Below are 18,483 nucleotides of genomic sequence, written 5' to 3'. Positions count from 1 at the left end.
GTTGCTTCACAGGCAGTGAAGCAGGTCTGTAGGTGTCTTTCTCTCCCCCTGTCTGTCTTTTCCTTCTCTCTCCATTTATCTGTCCTATCCAACAATGACGACATCAATAACAACTACAATAACAAAAACAAGGGTAACAAAAAGGAAATAAATATTTTAGAAAATATTTTTAAAAATTCAACCTTTAAGAACTATACTTAGAGTAAAACTGGAGACCATATGAGAGGCATACAATGTAGACTCAGGAGCACTGAGTCCTGGCCACTTTTCACACTTTTTAGTGGCTTACTTTGATGCCATAATTTTTTTAAAGATTTTTTATATTTATTTATTCCCTTTTGTTGCCCTTGTTTATTTTTTATTGTTGTTGTAGTTATTGTTGTTGTTATTGATGTCGTCGTTGTTGAATAGGACAAAGAGAAATGGAGAGAGGAGGGGAAGACAGAGGGGGGGAGAAACAGACAGACACCTGCAGACCTGCTTCACGGTTTGTGAAGCGACTCCCCTGCAGGAGGGGAGCTGGGCTTAAACTGGGATCCTTACACCGGTCCTTGTGCTTGGTGCCACCTGTGCTTAACCCTCTGTGCTACCGCCCGACTACCACCATCATTTTTTTTAATCTGTAAAAAATAGAATTACAGTCACTGTCTCATTCATGATATTAGCCTTAGGAATTTCTATTAAATTAGGTGTGAGGAATTATTATTAATGTAAGATTAAAGTTTTAAATTGCAATGACAAAAGGCTAAGCTAACTAAGGACTAGAGATTCACGTTAATATATGATCACATTTTTGCTGGCAAATACAGTTTTGTAGCTCAGCAGAAAGAGGCAACCTTAAGGCACTACCACATTACTTGCAGTCAAACTCTTTCCTTCTTAGAGTTGAAGTTTTATCAATAAGTAAAATGGAGGACAAGGGCTACTCTAGAGCCTGATTTCTAAATGTTCCAGTCTAGGGTTACAGTCTAAGACCTGGATTGTCTTGGATAGGTTCCATTTATTGTTTTGCATTAGAACCCTAAAAAATTAGCACTCCAGAAATTTGTTTGCAAAATATTATTTCTCACAAGAAAACCAGCAAACAAATAACAGCAACACATAGGCACCCTTGACTTCAAAGTATTCCTCCTTTCTTTTACTGGTTAAGAATTTCATCCCCCCCCCCCCCCACCAAAAAAAAGTATTTCAACCATTGAAGGAATGGGTAATACTAGAGTGGAGTAAAGAAATTTTTCAAGTAATGAAATCAGAGTCATTCTTCCAATTTTCAATGAAATTAAATAATTATACATTTTCTCAGGATTCTTACCTGATGGTTACTTCTATAGGAAACATAGTTTGATAGAACATGGTAATCCTTCAACTAAGCTGCCACTTTATCTACCCCATAGACTTCCTTCCAGTCCTTCTCTTAAGACCAGTATATATATCACATTTCCTAGTCCCTGTGTTTTATGTTTTGACTTCTTTTTAAAATTTTTAAAAAAATTTATTTATTCCCTTTTGTTGCCTTTGTTGTTTTATTGTTGTAGTTATTGTTGTTGTTGTTGTTATTGATGTCATCATTGTTGGATAGGACAGAGAGAAATGGAGAGGGGAGGGGAAGACAGAGATGGGGTGAGAAAGATAGACACCTGCAGACCTGCTTCACCACTTGTGAAGCGACTCCCCTGCAGGTGGGAAGCCAGGTGCTCGAACCAGTATCCTTATTCTGGTCCTTGAACTTTGTACCACCTGCGCTTAACCTGCTGTGCTACCGCCCAACTCCTATGTTTTGACTTCTTAACCTTCATCTATTTTGATGGTTTTACAGTTTTAGTTTAGTTTTTTTTTTTTAAGCCATAAAAAACTTTTTTTTTTTTCCAACTGTGGGGCATCACACAGAAGCAATTTCACTGCTCCAGACCACTTTGCCATTCAGACAGAGAGAGAGACAAGAGAGGAGGAGAAACGGTGTAACATTGGAGCTTCTTCCATCATCACAGTACATTCCATGTGGTGCTGGGCCTTGAACCTGGGTCACACACATGGCAAAGCATATGGCAAATAGCTCTCCAGCTCAAAACCATTTCTTTAAATACAAGTATACATGACATCCTCATTTCTGAATTTAGTAAGTTTGTTGACTGGAATTTAAGAAAGTATGGGGAGGAAGAGAGAATACAATGAAGACATTCCTTTCGTGGAGGGCAGGGGGGTATTAAGGATATATTGATATCCACAGGAGTCAATCTCTCTCTGGCCTGGCCCGCTCCAGTAACAGAAACAATAGCTATCAGTTTTGAAGGCTTACACTATGCCAATGCTTTGTAAAATGCTTCATCACATTTACTTTTCAAAAACAGTTCTTTGAATTTAATACAGTTGAGATGCCTATTTCACTGATGTGAAAAGAAAGGATAATTTCCCCAGTAGTAAAAGCCATTAAATACCAGAGCAAGAATTCAAAAGCCAATGACACCGAATGTCCCACTGTCAATTATGATTTCTCACACTTTTCATACACCCACCTAACAGTAGGACACCCGAGACTGGCTACTTACAAGGCACAGCATGGCGATAAAGGTTATCCCTTATGGTCTGCTGGAGCTCATGATCAGGAGAACCTTTCTGGAACCGTTGATTAAGAAAATGTCGCAGGTCCTTGGTCAGCTTCCCTCCTGCAGAAGATATATAAACCAGACAGACATCAACAATAGGGTTTTCCAGAGTCGAAGAGCCTGTGAGCTGTGTGGGCTAGTGACAGGAAACAGGTTACTCAGTCATCCTCACTCATTAGGAGGTCTTATTTTAGATTTCCCTCTGTTGGGAAAAAGCAAGCAAGGATGTAGTAAAGAGTACACAGTTATCATCTAGCATTAACTTGGGGGTCCCATTTCATATAATACTAGTAGGCTAAAATAACAAAAAAATTAAACTAGGCTATTACATGCAAAAAATTGTGCCACAAACACTTACAGACACCAGAACTGGGACAGCAAATGACTGAAACCCTAAAGAGGACAATCTAACTATAGTAGAGAAATTAAAAATGTTCTTTGACCAGAGATCCAGTTGTAGAATATTGTCTTATGGATATCTCTACAGATGCCTGCCAAATCTCTAGTATTGTTAACTGTAACATTTTCTATAGTAGTCAGTAAGTCAAATTATTAAAACTACCTGGACATTATTAGCAGGAATCTAAACAAAACAATTCATCCATACAACTACTTTGCACAAGTTAGCTCTTCATGTTTTACAAATAAAGAAAAAATGTGAAATAGTATTTGCATATTCTCTGGTGTGAGTGTGTGTATGTGCAGTATGAAGAAAAGGCAAAAGCAGGTATTCATGGAAAGAATGATCAGAAAATTGTTTTCTCTTTTGGGGGGAAGGTTGTTGTCACTGTGGCTTCATCACTCCAGTTCAACTTCACACACACACATACACACACACACACACACACACACACACACACACACACACACACACACACACACACACCAAGAGAGCAAGATACCAATGTGGCAGATGCCACCCTCAAACATGACAAAGGAAGCATCTGAATGTCTTAGACTAAAAAAAAAAGTTTTTTTCTATTGTGTTAACAACCTAGGTGCAGACTGTCTAAATGTTATTTGAGTACATCTATGTGTTTACTTACTGTAATTCTCTACACTAAACAGAAAAAAGAGCCAAAAATAATTATTTCAACGAGATAGCAACTACATTTTTAAACTGTCATAAACATAAATTATAACCTATAGGGTCCATAGCTAGCTAACATTCATTTTTAATGGAGAAAGATGCTTCAATGACAGTGAAAAATAACAGAACTAAGATTGTCCTTTCATTTTTAGACAAGACAAAACTTAGGTAAGAGCATTTCTAGTCTCAGAGAAACAAAGGAGCAATCTGATAACCACTTGAGTCACAAAATTACCTTTTCAGGTGACAATTATCCGTGATCATAGAGAATAAATGAAAAAAAATGACAATAATGGTTTAGATGGATCCTATTGGTTTTAATAACATGTTCAAAATAAGACTTCCTGCCATAGTCAATCACTGTAGAACAGCCAAACATATTTTATTTTTGTTGAATTACATCTAACATTTTAAATGGTCAAAAGTCAGTCTTTTTAAATTATATATTTAAATTTATTGGAAATCGAGATGGAAGGGGGGAAATAGAGGGGGAGACACAGAGAGACACCTGCAGCACTGCTTCACTACTTGTGAAGTTTTCCCCCTGCAAGTAGATACTGGGGGCTCGAACCCAGGTCCTTGTGCATTGTAACATGTGCGCTCAACCAGATGCACCACCACCCGGCCCCAAGTCAGTCTTAAATAATTCAGTCATTCAATAAGTACTAACAGCTTACCAGATATCTCTTGAAATACCCACCCCAGTAATGCCCATCTCAAATGGGCACAAAGTTTGAATAAACAATTCATAAAATAAAAAATACAATTAGTCAACAACATATGTAAAAAGAGTAAATTTCACTAGCTATCAGAAAGAACAAATTAAAATCACAATAGGGTCCTACTACATACCTGCTAGAATAGTAGGAATTAGAAAGACTGACAACATTATGTTAGCAAGACTGCAGAGCAAATAAAAACATATACTTCTATGGGAGTAAAAATGGTTTAATCACTTGAGGGAAAACTGGCAGTACATTGTAAAGTTAAGTCATCACTAATCATTTATGTGAGAGAAGTGAAAACAAATACACACACATGCAAATTTGTAGATTAATTTTCACAGTAAATTTATTCACTGAATAGTATTTCCATGCAGAAACAACCAAATGTCCATCAATAGGTGAACAGGCAAGAAAACTGTATTATATTTACTAACACGTAAAGTGAACTGACAAATTTCAAGTGCCCAGTACTGAGAGAAAAAAAAAATCTGGAGGGGGCTGGGCAGTAGTGCTCTGCATTAAGCACACATAGTGCGAAGCACAAGGATCCTGGTTCCAGCACCCGGGCTCCCCACCTCCAGGGGGGTCGCTTCACAAGCGGTGAAGCAGGTCCGCAGGTGTCTTTCTCTTTCCCCTTTCTGTCTCCCCCCCCCCCCCCAGTTTCTCCCTGTTCTATCCAATAACAGCAGCAGCAGCAACAACAACAATAGAAGAAAAAAAAAAAAGATGGCTTCCAGGAGCAGTGGATTCATAGTGCAGGCACCCAGCCCCAGGGATAACCTTAGAGGCAAAAGGGAAAAAAAAAATTGGAAACAAAATACAGTATGCCACACCATTTCAGTAACCTATACATTTTTTTTTTAAGAAATACAAAACTAACTTACAGTAACACAAAGCAATTGAATGGTTACCAGGGGTTAAGGTAGGCAGACAGACTGCAAAGAGGCAAAGGGAATAAGATCTAGGGTGTGTACCAAAATCAACTTCCTGGCTCTGTTATTGTACTGTTATCTAAGATGTTACAACTGGGGGAAACTGGGGGAAGGGTATGAGGAACCTCTGTGCTATTTTTCACAACTTCCTGTGAGTCTGCAATGATTTCAAAATAAAAACAGGGTTTAAAAAGAGAAAAGCGACAAAGGAAATTTGGGGGGAGGGGAAGGAGGAGAAGATGCCAATATAGTGTTTTGATTATGGTAGTGCTAATGTGACAAATAAAGACACCAAAGTCATTGAATTATATATACATATACACACAATGGTATATTTTATAGTATAGAAATTACCCTGCAATAAAATTTAGTTCAAAAGTTTAAGCTATACATAAATACAGAATAACCATGTGGTAGACCCTATTCTAAATATTAGTTGTCAGTTTCTCTTCAGAGAGCTAAACTGCAAGAGTTAGTCTGGATAGTTCAAACATAGTTCATTTAAGTCCTGGGTCTTAACTGTAAGTTAAGTTACATTTGACTAAGTCCAAGTGCATTGCAAAATCTCTAAACCTCACATGTCTTATCTGTAAAAATAGACCACCAATATAACAGCAATTCCATCATAAGATTTTTGTGAGGATTAAGTAAACTTAGAACAGTGATTGGCAAAGAGAAAGAACTTAATGAAAGAGCAAAATCTTTTGTTATTAGACTGTATAGTGGACAGTGACTGGAGCAAGTGAGGAAAGAATAGATCAGTTCAAATATGGATATTACTTTTAGAAATCATACATAAATATGAAATGTTGTTTATTGACTAAGAATAACCTGAGACAAAAAGGAGACCTAGACAAATTCGGTTTAAGAATTAGCACAAAATGCAAGGGCCCGGCCCCCGGCTCCCCACCTGCAGGGGAGTGGCTTCACAGCCTGCAGGTGTCTTATCTTTCTCTCCCCCTCTCTATCTTTTCCTCCTCTCTCCATTTCTCTGTCCTATCCAACAATGATGACATCAACAATAATAACTACAACAATAAAACAACAAGGGCAACAAAAGGAAATAAATAAATATTAAAAAAATAAAAAAAAAAGAATTAGTCTCTCAAATTCGTTAAGAATATAAACTTTTGGGAGTTGGGTGGTGGTGCAGCGGGTTAAGCGCAGGTGGCGCAAAGTGCAAGGACCGGCTTAAGGATCCCAGTTCAAGCCCCCCGACTCCCCACCTGCAGGGGAGTCGCTTCACAGGTGGTGAAGCAGGTCTGCAGGTGTCTATCTTTCTCTCCCCCTCTCTGTCTTCCCCTCCTTTGTCCATTTCTCTCTGTCCTGTTCAACAACAACGACATCAACAGTAACTACAACAATAAAACACCAAGGACAACAAAAAGGAATAAATAAATATTAAAAAAAGAATATAAACTTTTAATGTTTCCAAAATTTCTGTAAAGAATAAAAACCTACTTGTTCCATAATGGTCTGGCATATATAAAATGCTCAGTAAATAGAGGCTGCATACTTAACATATTCCCAGCAAAATGGTAAATTGAGAAAATGAAGTCAGTTGATATTTGGTAGTGATATCTGCTACCCTCTAGGTATAAAGCATTCTGGAATTTGACCAAGAGGAAAACAATATCTTTCTGCTACCTCTTCACTGTAAGTCTTCATTCTAGATTTTATATTCTACTTAGGAGACCAACACCATTATAGCACTAAAGGCACTGATAGTATATCTTCTGAACTATGATTATACATACTGCCTAGCTCTAAATTCCAATGGAGGGGAAAAGAAAGAAAGAAAGAAAGAAAGAAAGAAAGAAAGAAAGAAAGAAAGAAAGGAGATCCAATACATAGCATCCTATCCAATCATCTACATATTAAGTTCAAATATTCTTATGGATCACATGTGGTATGCAGAGGCATACAGACTGGATGACATTCTTAAGACAAAGGGACTTTGGGTTTACACTTGAGATTTACATTAAAACTAGCTAAGCTAGCTAAAGTTTATGATCATCAAACCAAAACTCCTCTGTACAGCGGATATACAAAAGGTTAACTATGCTGCCGGTTAACATTTACTCTGTGGTCTGTGACATTTGTAAGTGAAAAGCTTCAACCTTCACATTACATTAAAAATACTGTATTTTTTTGGCATCTAATCTCAAATTAATTGCCAATTATTCAAGGTACATGTCTATAAATCTTATCCTAATTGTCAAGGGCAATGAGCCAGTAAAATAATAAACTGTAAGAGACTGTCATAGCATCATTACTTTCTTTGAAATTCAAGATTTGTTTTGCAAATGGAAAAGAGAACATAGGTCAGGAATATGTGGAACTTTTTCCTAGAGAATGATTCAGAGTATACTTTAAGTCAGTTTTGTAATCTGAATTGGAGAAATGGTGCAAGGATATTGTCATGGATTTACCATTGAATTATATTTTCATTCTAAACAACTGGAATTTTATGTCTTAAAATTTTTAAATCAGGGGCTGGGTGGTGGCACACCTGGTTAAGCTCAAGGACCTGGATTCGAGCCCCCGCTCCCCACTTGCAGGAGTTGTATTACACTACTGGTGAAGAGCAGGTCTGCAGGTGTCTGTCTTTCTCTCCCTCTCTATCTCCCCATCCTCTCTTAATTTCTCTTTGTTCTACCTGATAAAAATTAGAAAGAAAGAAAGAAAGAAAGAAAGAAAGAAAGAAAGAGAGGAAGGAAGGAAGGAAGGAAGAAAGAAAGGAAGAAAGAAAGAAAGAAAGAAAGAAAGAAAGAAAGAAAGAAAGAAAGAAAGAAAGAAATGGCTGTTGGGAGCCATGGATTCATAGTACTGGTAACCAGCCCCAGTGATAACCTTGGTGGCAAAACACATACATACATACATACATACATACATACATACATACATACATACATTCATATTAAATCATGTTTTGCTGTTTCCCTTGCTTGTATAAGTTTACAGAAATGTTACTATGAGTAAATTGTTAACTCGTTTTAGTTAGTGTTCATTCTTTTAAGTGCTTGCAACCTTCCATTTTAAAAACATAACCAATATATTTCTCTCTCATAGGGCAATAAGTTTTCTCTATTGTCTTTTAAAAGTAAAACAATGCTGCAATTAGTAACTGTAATGTTACCCCCCTTTAGAAATGTATGAATATTCATATCTCAACTATCTAAATCTAGAAATGGGCAAAGACATTTTTTTAAACCAGAGCACTGCTCAGCTGTGATTTATGGTGATGTAGAGGATTGGACCTGAGACTTTGGAGCCTCAGGCATGAGAGTCTCTTTGCATAACCATTATGCTATCTACCCCTGCCCAACAAAGACATCTTTAAATTGTCAAACAAGTATTATTTAATTCTTCAGAATGGAGGTACCAATTTACCTTTCCACAGTTTGGGAGGTCCTAGTCGTCCCCCCCGCCCCCCCAGGGCCAACATTCACTCTTCTTAGCCTATCACAGGTTCCTGAGGCCACTGCCAAATGTGATGCTTCACTAGGAAGATTCTCAAAAACCAGCAGATAGTTCTACTCATGGCAAAGATTTATCACAAAAGGAAAAAAATCATGGAGCCTCAAACTCCAAAGAAAACCAGGTGCAAATTTCCAAGAATCCTCTTCAAGTCCCACTTAACTCCTCATGTAGTAAGTATGGCAACATATGTTTAAAACAATGCCCATCAGAGTTCCTTAGATACTCATGGTGCAAAGATTTTATAGAGAGCTGGACACCTAAGCAGCCTCTGTCTGGCATGAACCAAATTTCCTGACTTTAAGAAGAAAAACATAAACTATATATATTATTTATTTATTCCCTTTTGTTGCTCATGTTGTTTATCATTGTTGTTATTATTGTTGTTGGATAGGGCAGAGAGAAATGGAGAGAGCAGGTGAAGACAGAGAGGAGGAGAGAAAGATACCTGCAGACTTGCTTTACCACCTGTGAAGCGACTCCTCTGCAGGTGAGGAGCCAGGGGCTCAAACCAAGATCCTTAATCCAGTCTGTGCACTTTGCGCCACCTGCTGCACTACCGCCTGACTCCCATAAACCATATCTTTTGCCAGGACAGTATAGCCACTCTTATTAGTTCTGGGACTAGATGTAACCCATCAGAAACCCAGCCGAGCTCCTAGATGCCAGCAAAGAGTCTTCACACTAATAGTCATTTTATGCACACTCCACCTTTAAAAATCTTCCTAGTCAAAATCTGAAATCTCAATGTTATACTAATTCAGTTGCAGATGACTACTGAAATATTTTGACACTTCTGTTTCCCCTTCCATAATGTACCTGTTCACAGTCTACGTACATTTTCCTAATGGGATATCTTATTGTTCTGATAAAGTGTTCCTTATAGTAGATATGATACCTTTATCATTTATTTACACTGCAAATTTTCTTTGTCATTATTTAAACATGAATTGATCTTTTCCATAAATGTGTTGTATGGTTTCTCCGGTCCTACTATTGGCTAATTTTCTGCCCACTCAAACACCCTTTTCAAGGTGATGAATTATGAGAGGAATCTGCTTGGTCTGATTTCAGTCTCCTCCAGTACAAATCCTAGGGAAAAATGGCAGTCTAGAGAAATAATCTTCATGGTCAAGAAACTAGGTTTTCTGGGGCTGGGTGGTGGCGCACCTGGTTGAGTGCACATGTTACAAAGCACAAGGACCCGCGTACAAGTCCCTGGTCTCCACCTCCAGGAGGAAGCTTTGTGAGTGGTGAAACAGTGTTGCAGGTGTCTCTCTGTCTCTGTCTCTCTCTCTCTCTCTCTCACTTTCACAGGTGGTGGTGCATCTGGTTGAGTGCACATGCTACAATGCACAAAGACCCAGGTTCGAGCCCCTGGTCCCCACCTGCAGGGAAAAAGTTTTGCAAGTGGTGAGGCAGTGTTGCAGGTGTCTCTCTGTCTCTCTCCTACCACACCTTCCCTCTCTATTTCTGGCAGTCTCTATTCAATAAATAAAGACAAGACAAATTTTTTCAAAAAAAAATTAGGGCAGGAGTAGGTGGCATGATTGTTATGCAAAGCAACTCTCATGCCTGAGGCTCCCAAGTCCCAGGTTCAACTCCCTGCACCACCATAAACCAGAGCTGAGCAGTACTCTGGCAAAAAAAATAAAATAAAATAAATAAATAACAAAAATAAAAATAATAAAGTAGGTTTCCTGAGAAAGTATTTTTTTCAGTTTGTCATCACCAAGGTTTCACAGCTACAAAAAACTTATATATATATATTATATATATATTTATAATCATGGCACCAAGCCTTTGCCCAGTGCAGTGGGGGCCAGGTTAGAGCCTATGTCTTTACGCATGAAAAAGGAGGCACCCTTCTAAATGAGCTATGTTGCTAGTCCCTGCAAGAGTAATTTTAAGTCCTCTATATCCACTTCTGACCAAGAAGGCAAAATTTGAATCTCCTATTTCATACAAGTTTCACAATCTACTTCTGGAAGATCAAACAGTTGAGCTTCATTAAAGTTAAAAAATTCATTTTTTTAAACTTAGATTTTAGTACATTTCAGATTTCTTTTTTTTAAAAAATATTTTTATATTTATTTATTTTCCCTTTTGTTGCCCTTGTTGTTTTTACTGTTGTTGTAGTTACTACTGTTGTTATTGATGTCGTCGTTAGATAGGACAGAGAGAAATGGAGAGAGGAGGGGGAGAGAAAGACCTGCTTCACCGACTGTGAAGCGACTCCCCTGCAGGTGAAGAATGGGAGGCTCAAACCGGGATCCTTCCTCAGGTCCTTGTGCTTTGCCCGACTCCCACATTTCAGATTTCTAACGCTGAAGAAAATTCACAGAAGGGTACTATACTAATAACACTTTCAGGTGATTCTGCTGTAGCACACAGTTTCTTCAAGGATTGATTATAGTTGTAAGAAAGGAAATTCTATTAAGGCAACACACATGGCTTGTACCGCAGTGGAGTTATTGCAACAAAAGAAAAAACTGTGTCAGCTCAGCAATTTTGATTTATAAAGAATATTTCTTTTTCAAACACAAAATTATTAATTGAATATAAATAGTTTTGTAGTTACTCTAACTTATAAAATAGTTTTAAATAATTTTTGAAAATATATCTGTTATTTGCTTCTTTCTTTTATTGTAAAATAGCATAAATTATTTTGGTGATAGCATTTTATGGGTACAGGGTTTCAGCTGGGGAAAATTAAATGGTTCTGGAAATAGGTATCTATCGAAGAAAGTTGTATATCAATGTGAATATATCACATTTAGTATTTAATGCCACAGAACTACTCACTTTTAATGGGCTAAATGGTCACCTTATGCCATAAATAATTTGTCACAATGAAAACAGTAACACATATGATCTACAATATCTGAAAAAAAAAAATGTCTGGAGAGAGAGCTCATTGACTAGAATGTGTGCTTTGCAGGTATTTACAATACAGACACCCTCACATGCTTACTTTAGGGAAGAAGGGCAAGGCTGAGCTTTGGAAGGAAATAACTACTAAAATGACAACTGGAAAAGACACGTTTGAATTGGAAAAAAATATATAGAAACAAGCATTCAGGGTATATGGAACAGCAAGTGTAAACTGTGAATTAGTTGAAAAAGACTGACATGTCAAGGAAAAATCACGAAGTTAAAACAAGGTGTATGGGCAGCCCGAGGGTAAAAAAAAAAAAGAAGCAGAAGAAGCAGGGGAAACTGTGCCTAAAAGGTCATGATAAGGAATCTGTGTTTCATTCTAACTGCAACAGGATTTCTCAGAAGGAATTTTAGTGATAGAGTTGGAGAGGCCTGGTCTCAACTGTGAAATAAGTGTTATAGCTGTGCAGGTGGTTCAAAAGAAAATTCAGGAGACATCAGGTCAGAAGTAGTGGCCCAACAAGGGCAATGGAAAGACAGAAGGGGGTGGGGAGCGGGGGACAGTAGCATAGTGGGTAGTGCAGCCAGTTAAGCGCACGTAGCTCAAGGACCGGCACAAGGATCTTAGTTCAAGCCCCTGGCTCCCCACCAGCGCGCGGGGGGGGGGGGGGGGGTTTGGGGGATGGGGGGGTTGGGGATAGGGGGGTTGGGGGGGTGGGGGAGGCTCAACAAGTGGTGAGCAGGTCTGCAGGTGTCTATCCCTCTTTTCCCCTCCTCGCTAGATTTCTCTCTGTCCAATCCAATAATAACAACAAATGGAAAAAAATGGCAAAATAACTTTTAAGACCCTCTTCCCAAAATGACATAAAAACATAGATTTAGGGGAGTCGGGCGGTAGCGCAGTGGGTTAAGTGCACTTGGCGCAAAGTGCAAGGACCCGCGAAAGGATCCAGGTTCAAGCCCCCAGCTGAATCCATTCCTTCAATGGTACAAAGGCAGTTTTTTTTTTTCTCTTTTGGTCATGTTTCTACTGAAATTAAAAAACAAACAAAAACTGTGCAGTGAGCTTGTGATATGCAACAGAGACTGGGAGACAGATCTTTTTATGCTGATAAAGGTCTAGAAACTACTATAAACATTTAACTCCCCACACGGAGTGCACAAAACACTTGGCAGGCATACCAAGACATCCACCTTATTATTACTTCCGGTCTCTACTCCTCTATTAATTTTTTTTCCCTGGTGAACCTTTTTATCGAAAAATTTATCTACACTGAGAAGAAATGATACAAGCATGGAAAGAAAACATGGTTTAAATTTCCATCATCTGTATATTTTTTATTATTATTTCTAGACTTTCATGATCCTCATATTCATCCCAGTTAAATTAATATAGTGGGATAACATCTGTTCCCCACCCAAATAAAAGATTTATATGATGAAAGCATAAAGGTAATGATGTTCCCCTGTTGGAAAATAACAATACTAGTGTGAGTCTCTGTCCAGCCTAAGCAACAACAGATGATGACTTAACCAGAAGCTTAGGTCAGGCTTCTCTGCAGCAGGATTTTCAGTAAAATCTAAAGACAGACGTGTGTGAGACAGAGAAAAACCTCAAGAAGACACTACATTCTTAAAAAAAAAAAAATTAGATGATCCCCCTTTAGGATCCAACAGAATTCTGCTCAAGTGGACTACTGAATTCCATGGATGGCAGCAAACATTCAGCACTTTTGACAAGCCCAGCACAGTATCACAAAGTAGCCTTTCATCCTCATTCTAGTCCAATAAAGCTGCTATTTCTGGCCCTACTTTACAGAAGAATAAAATGAGTAGATTACCACATTGCACAGTAGTAGAGCACAAAGTAAATATGCAAAAATACAAAGAAATTGAATTGGCCTGGGAAAATGCTAATATCTGTTCAGTCTTGGGATGGGAGTATATGTGATGCTGTTCTTTAACTGGCAGCAAGGGATTGCGATTTGTCAAAATAAAAATGAATGTGGCCATGGAAATAGCTCAAGTTGTAGAGTTCAGGACGTTTCATGCCTGACACCCCTCGTTTCAACCCCAGCACCATATGTATCACATTGTTGCTCTGATACCTCCCTCTGTTTCTCTGCCTCTCTCTCTCCTCTCAGCTGTCTCATATGAAATAAATAAATATTAAAAACAGGGAGTCAGGTAGTAACACAGCGGGTTAAGTGCATGTGGCGCAAAGCGCAAGGACCAGGGGAAGGATCCCGGTTCGAGCCCCCAGCTCTCCAACTGCAGGGGAGTCGCTTCACAGGTGGTGAAGCAGGTCTACAGGTGTCTGTCTTTCTCTCCCCCTCTCTGTCTTCCCCTCCTCTCTCCATTTCTCTCTGTCCTATCCAACAACGATGACATCAATAACTACAACAATAAAAACTACAACAATAAAACAAGGGCAACAAAAGGGAAAATAAATATTTAAAAAATAAAAAGTAAATAAACATTAAACTAATACGATAAATATTAAAATAAATAAAATATTAAAGTATTAAAAATAAGTAAAAAACCAAAAGAGTGAAATAAAATTACTTTTCCAAAGCAATTAAACTCACCATGCCACTAAATAGCATCTAAGTAAATTGTAATAAAAATAATAAAGAAGGGGGCTGGGCGGTAGCGCAGCGGGATAAGAACAATATGGTGCAAAGCTCAAGGGCCGGCATAAGGATCCCAGTTCGAGCCCCTGGCTCCCCACATGCAGGGGGTTGCTTCACAAGTGGTGAAGCAGGTCTGCAGGTGTCTGTCTTTCTCTCCTCCTCTCTTGATTTTTCTCTCTCCTATCCAACAACAACAAAAGCTGTGAGAACAGTAACAATAGCAACTACAACAAGCGCAACAAGGAGGGCAACATAATGGGAAAAATGGCCTCCAGGAGCAGTGGATTCGTAGTGCAGGCACTGAGCCCAAGCGATAATTGATATTATTACCCTGGAGGTAATAATATCAATATTAATATTAATAAAGAAGGGGTCAGTCAGTGGTGCACCCACCTAAGCGTACATAGCACTAAGCTAAAGGACCCATACAAGGATCCAGTTTCTACCCCCTGCTCCTTTCCTATAGCAGGGATGCTTTACAAGTGGTGAAGCAGGTCTTCAGGTGTCTATCTTTCTCTCTATCTTCCCTCCCCCTACCTCAATTTCTCTTTGTTATATTGAATAAAATGGGGGGGGGGGGAAATGGCTCCCAGGAGCGGTGGATTCATAGTACCAGCCAAGAGCCCCGGGATAACCCTGGAGCCAAAACAAATAAACCAATGACAGCTTCCAATAAAAACTACTACTAAGCTGTAAAGTTGTCCCAATACATGAAGACACAGAATGTCATATTCAGATAGCACTGTCTCCTAGAGAACAACACATAGTCAGAGAATATACAAAAGGTAACTTCTCAAGAATCAGCATCCAGGACTTAAGTCCTAGACTCATGGGTATTAGGACATTACTGACAAGTAAGACGTTTAAAATGCTTTTATGCAAATACAAACTGACATGCCATTGGCATTCCATAACCTTGAACATTCACAGCAATTAACACAGCTGTTTCTTACTTTCCTAGCTTCACCCCCAATTTATTCTCAGACAGGAATGAACAATCTGGGTTGTAAACAGTGTTCTATTATGGGCTGATGTTATTCATGCAATATTAGGCTGAGGTCAGAGTTCTAGGCTCTCTGACTTACACTGGGGAATCTCACACAAAAAGGGTTATGCTAGAACATGCCTCTCCAGTTTCTGCTGAATTATCAAAACAGTGACCAACAACTATCATCAGTTGACAGATTTGGTCAGAAGCAAATGAGACAATTTCATATCGGAGAGCATCTTTTGTCTTTGTGCAGCACAGAAGCCCCCGTTGTGTTTCAAAGCTAGAAAGAAAAGAATTACAACTATGTGGCTAGTTGCAGACAGGTAAGAATAAAAGGGGAAAAAAAAGCACCTCTGGTATTTACAGTAGAGTTCTACAGCAGAAATCAGGACTTTTTTCACCCCCTAAGTACACATAGTAAATATGTTAGACTCTGCAAGCTTTAAGGTCTATATTCCAACCCCTCTGTCAGAGATCAGCGCTGAAATATGTAAATGGTGCTACTTGGTTCTATTCTAATAAAACTTTATTACAAAGAAAGGTTGTACTGCCAGCAGGAAAAAGTTGAGCTGACCAAGCACAGGACTTGCATGCCTGAGGCCTGAGACTCTCCAGTATCACATGTATTGGAATGGTGCTCTAGCTTCTCTCAAGTGTATGTGAGTGAGTGCGTGCGTGCGTGCGTGCGTGCGTGTGTGTGGAGAGAGAATGAGAAATAAAACACATTTAAAAAATTTTTTAAATTTATTTTCCCTTTTGTTGCCCCTGTTTTTTTATTATTGTTGTTGTTATTGATGTCGTTGTTGGATAGGACAGAGAGAAATGGAGAGAGGACGGGAAGACAGGGGGAGAGAAAGATAGACACCTGCAAACCTGCTTCACCACCTGTGAACCGACTCTCCTGCAGGAGGGAAGCTGGGGGCTCGAACCAGGATCATTATGCTGGTCCTTGTACTTTGCGCCACCTGCACTTAACCCACTGCGCTACCACCTGACTCCCCATAAAGCATATTTTTAAAGTAAAGGAAATCAGGTAAAACTTATTTAAAGACAGGTGGCAGGCTTGATTCATCCTACCACTGTCCTAGAGGAGCATGATTTTTTAGAAACCATGCTGCAGTGTTGGGGGTGGGGGCAGTGTTGAGAACAGTAGTTCACTAGGTTGAGTGCTCATGCTACCATGGCAAGACCTGGGCTTGAGCACTCCCTATTAGCAGCAGGGAAGTTTTATGAAATGAAGCATGTCTGCAGGTGTCTCTTCATATTCTCTTTCCCTATATTCCCCTTCCCTTTCAATTTCTTTGTCCCATCTAATAAAATTAATTAAGTAAGTAAGTAGTTAAAAGTAAAAAAAAAAGCAGAAGGCTGGGCAGTAGTGCATGGGGTTAAGTACACGTAGTGTGAAGCTCAAGGATCCTGGTTGGAGCCCCTGGCTCCCCACCTGCATGGGGAGTCACTTCGCAAGTGGTGAAGCAGGTCTGCAGGTGTCTCTCTTTCTTTCCCCCTCTCTGTCTTCCCCTCCTCTCTCAATTTCTCTCTGTCTCATTCAACAGCAGCAGCAGCAGCAGCAGCAACAACAACAATGAAAAAAAGATGGCCACCAGGAGCAGTGGATTCATTGTGCAGGCACCAAGCCCCAGCAATAACCCTGGAGGCAAAAAAAAAAAAAAAAAGTGAAAAGCATGCTGTATTCCCTTATGATTGCCAGAAGTATACATGCTGGCTATGCAAGCTGTTGTCACTGAAAAAAGGTGTAGGAAGGTGAGCTACCAGCACTAATCGGCTTTCACAAAAATACTCAACAGGCAAACAGAGCCCATACCAAAGTCATCCAGAAACAGGACAAGTTTACATAATTAAAGACCCAGGTAGAGTTCAGAGAAAGTTGCCTAAAAGGTCCTGGGATAAATTTTGTTACCGGAATAATTTAGTAAGCAGTTAGAAAAACTCATACATTATAATATAAACATCTTTTTCATAATTACAAACTTAATTATTTACTATAAATTGCTCTTATGAACATTACCCCATTCAATTCTTATAAAACTCAGTGGGAGAAGTGGTATTATTTTCACTTTTAAAAAAGATGAAGAAAGGAGGGCTCAAGTGCCAATGTAGGATTATAAACCAGATGTTCTAATTCTGAAGTTCTATGTCTTTTTCCCTCTGCAAATTAGTCACTCAAAACAAGATGTTTACCCTCCAGTGAAGAGTCACATTTTGGTTAAAATTATATACTGGTAGTTGTAAAGTCAAGGTCATGAAAACAAGGAAAGAAGAAGGACCTGTTTTTTATTTGTTTTACCAGAGTAGTAAAACAAATAACAAACTAGTGCACTCTAGACTGAGTAGAAATTAAATTAACTATAATGTGCCACTGTTAAATTCTTACTTTTGACAAATATATCACAGTTATGCAGAAAAATTGGGTAAATAACATTTGAGAATCTTCTGTACAATATCTGCTATTTTTACATCAAAAGTATTCCAGAGTAGAGTTTGTTAAATTTTAAAAAATGCATATAGCGCACTTAGTATGTAAATTTCATTGTGTGGCAGGTTTGTGGGCTACTGTTTTTGATAAAATTTCTCTTCTTGAGACAGGCAGGGTGTATGGATCAATACCCATGTTCAGCGGAGAAGCAATTACAGAAGCCAGACCTTCCACTTTCTGCACCCTAGAATGATCCTGGGTCCATATTCCCAGAAGGATAAAGAATAGGGAAGCTATCAAGGGATGGGATGGGATATGGAGCTCTGAGGGTGGGTATTGTGTGGAAATATACCCCTCTTATCCTATAGTTTTGTCTATATTTCATATATATATATATATATATATATATATATATATATGTTCTATTCTTTTTTTAAAATACTTTTATTTATTTAATTTGGATAGAAACAGAAATTAAGAGGAGATGAGAGAGAGACACCTGCAACACAGTTTCACTGCTGGTGACGTTCTCCCCCTGCAGGTGGATACCGGGGGTTTGAGCCCAAGTCCTTGCAATCTGTAATGTGTGTGTTCAACCTGGTGTACCACCACCCAGCCCCTTCCTTTATTGTCATCACTAGGGTTCCATTGCTTCAGGCCAACTTGTTCAGAAAGAAAGACAGAGGCAGAAGCATAAAGGAAGAAAGAAAAACAC

General features: G+C 38.8%; 1 protein-coding gene across 27 annotated transcripts in view; it reads right to left on the bottom strand.

The window, feature by feature from the left end:
• MAGI1 (membrane associated guanylate kinase, WW and PDZ domain containing 1) overlaps positions 1–18,483 on the bottom strand; it is a 721,510-nt gene that overhangs the window by 305,736 nt on the left and 397,291 nt on the right. For all 27 annotated transcript variants that reach the window (XM_060202953.1, XM_060202959.1, XM_060202946.1 and 24 more), the window contains exon 2: positions 2,547–2,663. In XM_060202953.1, coding sequence (XP_060058936.1) covers positions 2,547–2,663 — 117 coding nt within the window. The remainder of the gene's footprint in view (positions 1–2,546; positions 2,664–18,483) is intronic.

The sequence above is a fragment of the Erinaceus europaeus genome, chromosome 12 (genome assembly GCF_950295315.1).
Source record: "Erinaceus europaeus chromosome 12, mEriEur2.1, whole genome shotgun sequence".
NCBI lineage: Eukaryota > Metazoa > Chordata > Mammalia > Eulipotyphla > Erinaceidae > Erinaceus > Erinaceus europaeus.
Note: the sequence above shows the minus strand (reverse complement) of the source record. Positions and strands in the feature narration are given on the sequence as shown.